An 8,465-nucleotide genomic window follows, 5' to 3' on the forward strand; every position below is an offset into this window, starting at 1 on the left:
GCGTGTTGTGACACTTGTGACTCATCCGTACACAAAAAGAGATCGAGGTTTGCAAGATTTGTCTTTGACGTGTGTCATTTTCTATGTATTTGTGTCGTCATTACAGATTGGATTTTGTATGTAAGTGTGTGAGAAGTGCGACTGTGTGCACCTTTCCCCCTGCTAAAAATGGCAGAAAGATTACGCTACGATACGGTAAGATATCGCTTGGGCCCCTCCCTTCCGATGTGTCGGAAGCCGGTGTTGCTCGAAGTCGCCGAGTTTTCCCGGCAGCATGATTAAATGTAATCATGCTTTAATCTAACCACACTATTGTATAGGGTTATCACTACAGTTAAAAAGTAGTGAATTTGTTATTTTTAATTTTTATTTAATTCATGATTCTGGCCCTTACTAATCTATTCTATATCACTTAAACGACGCTATATTTCCGGGAAGGTATTTCGTGACGTTCCACCCTGTATATACTTGGTCAAGCAAATCTTGTCAGTAGCAAAAGGCGGCAAATTTGAAAAATCGCGGGTTAGTAGCACTGTTTTCGAATTATTCCAAAATCGCGTGTCATCTGTGTTTTGGAATGTGGATCGTGAATGACAACCATCTTGTTTGTTTAAATTCTGCATCGTTGCTGTTTCAAGAAAAAATTATATTGTCACCATTAATACCAATATATTAAATAAGATTGTGCATGAACTTAAGCAAAGTCAAGGTGCCTACAATGTACGATCATGCTCGTTGATCGTAAATATTTGTAAAATTTGAGGTTATGATAATTACATGTTTTGGTTCGATGTACATGTACATTGCTGCTTTTCTTAGTGCAATACTGCTCTTTGAGTGTTGCCCTACTTCACTTTGCTGTACATTGCTACTGACATACTTTACTTGACAGACTATAGTTCATAACTCAACTCTTTAGCAGCAAAACGCGCAAGCTCAAAAATAATGCCCGAGATGGTTGGCCATAAAATAAAATGTCTCCATTTCCTGAAAGATTTGTAAGCTACCTGCTACTATGTTGCTTGCTCGTAAATCATTCGTAGTTTAGCGCTTCTTTGTGTCCGTTGTTACGTGTTTCTCTTACATGCTTTGATATTAGAATTTGTTTCAGTATTGAGGGTTCTAAATGGATTAAGGGATCTTCAATGAATATCGGCAATAAAATAATCATGATCGGTAGAATAATACAATTTTAAGTGTTGCATTTAAGTAGTAGTAGTATTAGTAGTATTAGTATCATTTCCAGTGGCCGTTGTATCATTGCCTTCAGTTCCGTTACCACCTTCAGCAGTACTAGCTTCGGTTTCACTAGTAGCTTCAGTGGCATCACTAGTTTCACCAGTAGCTTCAGTGGCATCACTAGTTTCACCAGTAGCTTCAGTAACATCAGTGCTGTTATCCACAGTTGTAGTAGTTTCCGTTTCTGGTTCCTCGCTCTCAGTTCGTACAGAAGGTTTGTCGACGAATACGCAGGTGTTGATGCATTCGTATTCGTCGGCGAACATGTTCGGGTTGGGCACGCAGCCTTTCCAGATGCCAATTTCGCAGCGGGAGCCCTGCTTCCAGTAGTACATGACCGGCTTGGGAGGCTTGCCGCAGTCGTCCCAACGGAAGTCAGCGCGACATACGGAAGGTGGTACTGTGGAATAAGTAATTAATGAATATATGGGAACAATCTTAAAGGCGGGATCCCACCAGTATGCGGTATGGTGGAATCCCGACTTAACACATTCAACCTAGCCGCAAAATAGATAAAGCGGAAAGGGAATTACTGCTTCACCATACAAATATTGTTCCCATTTTCCTCTCTGGATATTTATAACATTATATTGTAAATAATATTTTAATTAGCTCACATTCTAAAACTTTCAATTTTTATTTGAGCTTAATTTGATATCAAAACTTTCATACCTGCTAATACTTTTAAAATAACACACGTAAGAAAAATAAAACAGTGAAATTTCTTCATATTTCTTTAGTATAGATGTTATCGACGAACGTTCTGCAGATATTTCAAATTATCAAGAAACTCAGTGTTAATAATCAAATTTTAATGACCAGTGATCGATTAGGGTAGAGTGGGGAAAGTTGAGTATTGAGTTAGTGAAAGTTTTCATTTCGGAATTTTTAGACTAAGTTTCTAAACTTGTCTTAGGAAACATATACTTACAGCAGTCAATAGGAAATTTCGTCTAAAGATGGAGTTTAAATTTTACGTATCATTACAGACTAAAAATTTCTCAATTTACAGAAGTTGAATTTGCCCAATTCGCCCCGATAGCGAAACAAGATGCACTTTGTTGAGAATGTTGAACCTTCAAGATGTTTGTAACGATTTTTAGGGTTCCGTACCCAAAGGGTAAAAACGAGACCCTATTACTAAGACTCCGCTATCCGTCCGTCCGTCTGAAAAGTTGAAAACTACTAAAAATAGAATATAATGAATATTGAAGCAGGGCTCCCATACAACAATCGTGATTTTTTTTGCCAATTTTTGCTTAGTCGGAGCACTTGGCCGGTTTTTCAGATCGGTTAACGTTACTCACAATGATGTATGTTCTTTAAGTGGTTTACCCAAAACGAAATGTTCAGCAATCTTCCCCCGCTCAACGTACTCCGCTCTACCCTATTTTATATTTATTAATACAGCTAACTTGTGATGGTGTCCGTCCGTATTTTCATAGCGGCTATTCATTTCGTGGTTTGATATGACATGATACGTGCAGGTGCAATGCGAGAAATGTAAAACCGCCATCACATTTAGTGATAACCACGATCTTCCATCATGAAGGAATGACAAGAAAAGAGAGAAAGTGAGTGTCTCTCAAAAAAATACATAGTTTTTTTTATATTATCCGACCGAACTTTTGGTTTCGTTTTCGGTTTGGGCAGGTTTCGGCAAAAAAATCATGTTTCAACCGACCGAAAGTTCGAATTCGGTCAATAAAGTAAGGAAGGTTTTTAAATATTTTTATTTTGTTAGAAATATTGTTTAGTGGTGGGTGAAAAGTCGCGGTTGTAAACTATACTATAAACAGTTGATAAATTTAAGTGGTTATTGTAAGTGTGTTTTATTATCTAAATGAGATTGTAGTTTACATTAATTTTTTTATGGTCGGATATGCAATAAATAAGCTCATTATTTGTTAATGAGAAAATTTACTTACAATAATTGAAATATTATTACTTACTAAAGTAAATTAAAGTAATTAAATATCAGCATCGTTTATGGTAAAATAAAATAAAATGATTTATTTCACATTAAAATCGTTTTATACAAAAATGAACCGTAAAGCCACCTAAATACAGTTCAATGCTATAACTATGGTTCGCAAGTTTATTAAGTAATTAAATATCAATACCAAAGTACGTTTTGGTATTATCAGATCTATTTGTTCCGTTTCCTACAAATATTTTGCTTTAAAGTTTTGAATAATAGTTTCATCTAAACGGAGATATTTTGAGTTAATTTTGGACTATAGTTGGGACCTTTTGACAACTAGGATATAGTCGTAATTTTTTACAAATAGGTACTGACAGCATTAAATACATAGTTACACGGTAAAGCCGGAATCTAATATATAGGAATACATCCATGCTAACACTTTACCTATTACTATACGGCGTCCTTTAAAATACGGCATCTAGTACCTTAATCTAACGGTGTGCATTTTCCAAATATTCGCGGTATAAAATGCTGCCAGCAATGAAACTCAGGCAATAAACTTTTTCCTCCGCAATATCACTCATACGCCAGACGTATTTCACTTAGAATTGAATGTCTCCAAAATTTAAATGGCAGAATTTAAGGACGGAGCGAGAGCGGGGAAACGAAGTCTGTTTCGGAATTATGTTTTTTATGGTCGCAATACGAACGTGCAAAGAGATGACATGCATGTTAATGGTCTCACAAAACATGATAACGAAAACGACAAAAAATACGGAAAGCATAGTCTGAGCTCTGAATGAATCTACAATAGCTGACATTGCAACTGAAAGCAGCCAATCATAAAAGCTTAAAAAGTATCTGCCACCCTCCAAGTAGAGACGTATGTCTACAGTTTGCTTTCAAAAGTAATTTGAGACTGGGTCCGATTCCAACTTTAAGATACGCTATCGGTACGACAAGGAAACGCTTTGTGTCTCTCTATCACTCTTCCATATTAGTGCGACAGTGAATGTTGCGTTTCGATTCGATCGCTACTATACGGAGCGTAAGCGATTGGCATGTTGGCTACGCGGCTAGATACTATATGGATTAGATGTGTCACGGCTCGATTCGGGAAATGAATTAGAGTTTAACTAGATACGATATAGTAAATATATTTGACGTTCCACGGCAAAAGGTACCGTATGGCGGCTGGCGCCGCGATTCGGGAAATGAATTAGAGATTCACTAGATATGAAATCGTAAAGGTATGTGACGTTCCACGGCAAAAGGTACCTTATGGCGGCTGGCGCTTACGTCGCATAGCGCCGCAATAATATTGGAGCGGCGTTAATAATAGCGTAAGCGCCAACCGCCATAAGGTACCTGTACCCGTGGGACGTCACATATCTTTACTATATCGTATCTAGTTAATCTCTAATTCATTTCCCGAATCGCGCCGTCAGTGTCAAAAGTGACGTTATTGTATGAAAAATTTAAGTTCAAAGCGGCCCGCAAATCAAACTACATGTGACATGTAATAGTGTAGTAAATGAAGCAAGTTGTTGTATGGAGACCCATGCATTAATTTCTCAGTCCATGAAATTTTGCTTGGTTATTGTATAGTATGAGCCGAAACTAACATAAAAATATCCAAAAAAAAAACACTCCTAAGTTAGGTATTTATACGTAAAAATACATATCTGTTTATATATTGAACTGAGTAATTCCTCCGTCCAAAATTATTTTACCAAATAAGGTATTTGTATTAGTATGTAATACTAGAAAAAAATCTAAAACTTTTGTCAAACATGAGAATATTTTTTTATGATAATTCCTTTTTTTGTCGCTCATTTTCATGGGAAAATTGCTCTGTCATTTTTTTCTTCTTATATGATCAGAATATATTTTGGCGTAGTGGGTAAGAAAATCAAAAAAAAAAATGCATACCCAAATTTATGTATTTTAGAACTATTAAAAACTGAGAGTGGAAAATTTCTCAGCCTGATTTCGTTTTAAATATGTACTAAGTAGTCACGTATACACTTAAATCCAAAATATCCAAAAGAAATATCATACCTTGTACACCCCGCTCCCTACACACTACTGCTCCCGATATGTTTAGTTTTTAATACGCTCGTTATTTTTTGGATGTTTTTAAAGTTGAATAGAAAGACAACAGTGAACTTAATTCAGTAAATAAAATGGATAGAGAAATTTTCCACAGCGAGTAAAAAGGCAATTTTTGAAAATAGTACAGTTACATGGTAATTTTTTTAGATTTTCATTTTGTAGATATAAAACTGCAATAAAATGGCATTCCAGTGAAAAAATTTGACGGAGCAATTTTCCGGTCCAAGACACGCCAAAAAATTATATTTTATTAATATTGGTATTTCTGCTGGGATATTTTTTTTGATATTTCATATATTGTTGCAATACGTTACATGAATATATCCGGTGAAGAAAGTTTCAACGGAGCATTTTTCCGTAAAAAGATATTAACGATTTAAGACTTTAGGTATTTACTTTAATTCTTTTATTATTATTCTTTGGAAATTTATACAATACTATTTATTTATTGATACTTTATCATACTGTAAAGTTTTTTCTGGCTGAGGAATTACTGCGGGGTCCGCTACATTTATTTACTACACTATAAATGATAAATATGTAAATAATGTCAGTCGCGGGTGCAGCGCTCGTACTTGTCCGTACATGTATTGGCGCGAGAGACACATGGGCGACTAACATCATTTAGATGTAATTTTTATTGTCACAATGTAAGTTTGAACTGGCCTCTTCGTCATAATCTAATTTGAATCTTCATTTTGAAAAATCAAAATTGCATTTGTCTTGAGAAGTTTTGATGTGTTAGGATACATATCTCTTTGTGTTCAGTTATTACAGAATTTTAGATATTTTTGAAGTGTAATCTCATCCGTTACTTTGCTGACATTATTACGTATAATATTACACTTAAGACTTTCGTAAAGAATTCACATTATAAGTGCGATTTCGTCGAACCGCTCTTTTTTACTGCCACCGAAATTAATAAAAAGCCACAAAATATAACCCGTATTCTGCTATAGAAAACAAAATGGAATGAAGTGATAAAAGTGGGATGTACGAGCTATATAAATCTTTTTAATGTTTCCGTGTAGAAATATGCGAGAAAGTAACTGCGTACGGAACGCGACGTGAAAGGTCTTAAACGTTTTTGTGGCGGTCGGAGTGCTATGGCGTTGTGAAATGTTAAGCTTGCCTGTTTGAAATATTTTTGACCTGCATACGGGTATTTATAGATGTCGCTAAGCTTTGTCAGCCCGATTCGAACTTTAAGATACGTCAATTAATAAATCTAGAAACGATATGGATTAGATGTGTCAGTGTCATAAGTGACATTTTTGTTTGAAGAAACGTCACAATTGACACTGACATATCTAATCCATAATATATCGTTTCTAGATCTATTGTTAGTTTGAATATAATTTCTTACGAACAGTAAGCCAACTCGTAAGAAATTATATTCAAACTAACATTTTCTATAGGACTACATATATACTCAAACTCAAAAGTTTGTTAAAATTATCAACAATATGTACAGTACCTATAAAATCTTTGTGAAAGTATTTTACGGCCATCCTGTGTAATTTTTTTTTCATCCGTTTTAAAATTTCACCATTGAAATAAATAATATTTCTTCCAATAGGTACCTACGACACGCCTCCCCATTTTCCCCTTACAAAAAGATCTGCATAGCGTAACTAGTTCTGGAAACCAAAAGCAATATTCAGCTTTAAAAACCTGTTACGAAAACGATATGTTCATTGTTTCTAGCTCGAACTTATTTCTTGGTGATGTACAGATAATATAAGTCCTCCTCATCGATTTCGATGACAGCGACCCGAAATAAATATTCAGGTCGTTGTCTATTTATCGTGAGCCCTAATACGGCTGGCTAGGCCGAACTTGCTCCTACATAAGTAGTTAGGTACCCCATTGCACGTGTGACAATAAAGTTGGCCAGCTGCGTTGAACGTGTACACTTGGTGTACATACACACTGTACACGTAACTGTATTCGTAACTGGCGTTTAACGTCAAAGTTTGTCAGACGATTATCTTCGAATTTTTTGACGCTGTTATTGATGGTAGAACGCCTTGACCTTCATCCAATAAGCCCCTATCAAATCAATAAAGGATTTGAATATCCGAATGCCACCTCAAATCCCTTCAGACCGTAACTCAATCAGATTTAACCCTAACTCCTCATAATTGCTTTTTAATCACGTTGCGACATTTGATTAGAATATTTCATTGCTCTCCCTATAGACGGGAATGCTTAGTGCTTTTGAAATCGAATCATGCGCTTAATAAAAGGAATTAACAAGGTTTAGGGCTTTCAGACTCCAATCCAACCTTAACTTAGTAATAATTCAATGATGATTGTCCCCATAGTCGTTTCACCGAACCGAACGGTCCCCTAGCGAAGAGTCTCGACCAACACCCAGAGAGACACTCACTAGGTGGCTGGATCACGGGTCAGATGCAAAAGGCGGTAGTCTTGGACATGGCACGAATAGTTCGTCGGTTCCAGTGTCCCTCTGCAGCCCTAACCACCGGCAGCTTGAGTTAGGTTAGGTTTTTTCAATAAATATATAAGTACAGTAGAATCCGTTTATTATGACTCCGCTTATTACTACTACTTAGGGTAGTAACCCTAAAGGCTTTTATGAAGACATCTATCGCCGTAGTAATTAGTAAATTACTACGGCGATAGATGTCTTCATAAAAGCCTTCCCTACATACTCAACAGCCTGCCCTCTGACATCAGACAGGAAGCCAATAAAGTAAAATTTGGTAAAAAGCTGCGTAGTTACCTCGTAAATCGCGTTTAGTAATTGTTGAGCATTATTAGTAATGACAGATGTAAACTTTAATGTAATAAGAGAGTAGAGACTGCAAGATCCCACAGTCAAACCGTGTAAACTGTTTTGTGGGACATTGTATTTGTATAAGCTGTATACTTTTATGTTAATAAATAAATAAATAAATAATAATAATTATACTGACCAACCGCTTACTATGACGTAATTACTGTGCGAAGTTTGGTTTTCATATAAAATTCTTAGTGACAAATTCGGATAAGATGACTTCGCTTATAGTGACAAATCGCTTACTATGACCGAAAAATCCTATTTCCATGAAATTATGTCCGGTTATACTGACACTGTCGCTGGTTTTCGTGGCCGTCACCACGTCTTTCCCTGCGAGGACGTTTGGTGCATTCGTGGCGTGTAAGGTATTTTAGTTTT

At 36.0% G+C, this 8,465-nt stretch overlaps 1 protein-coding gene across 1 annotated transcript; it reads right to left on the reverse strand.

Annotated features, from left to right (window-relative positions):
• Positions 1 to 1,172: 1,172 nt before the first annotated feature.
• On the reverse strand, positions 1,173 to 2,048 carry LOC134790461 (autotransporter adhesin BpaC-like). Its single transcript, XM_063761270.1, has 2 exons — positions 1,912 to 2,048; positions 1,173 to 1,639 (listed from the first exon to the last, which is right to left on the reverse strand). The coding sequence occupies exons 1-2, from the start codon at positions 1,967 to 1,969 to the stop codon at positions 1,206 to 1,208; spliced, it is 492 nt and encodes a 163-aa protein (XP_063617340.1). The 5' UTR covers positions 1,970 to 2,048; the 3' UTR covers positions 1,173 to 1,205.
• Between the last annotated feature and the right edge of the window lie 6,417 nt (positions 2,049 to 8,465).

The sequence above is a fragment of the Cydia splendana genome, chromosome 5 (genome assembly GCF_910591565.1).
Source record: "Cydia splendana chromosome 5, ilCydSple1.2, whole genome shotgun sequence".
NCBI lineage: Eukaryota > Metazoa > Arthropoda > Insecta > Lepidoptera > Tortricidae > Cydia > Cydia splendana.

Bases quoted from the DNA above. Each gene is read 5' to 3' on its own strand.
- LOC134790461 (XM_063761270.1), bottom strand. From the start codon at position 1,969: ATGAAGAAATTTCACTGTTTTATTTTTCTTACGTGTGTTATTTTAAAA. The intron at 1,640-1,911 runs GTATGAAAGTTT...CTTATTCCACAG, and splicing joins TATTTTAAAAGTATTAGCAG to TACCACCTTCCGTATGTCGC.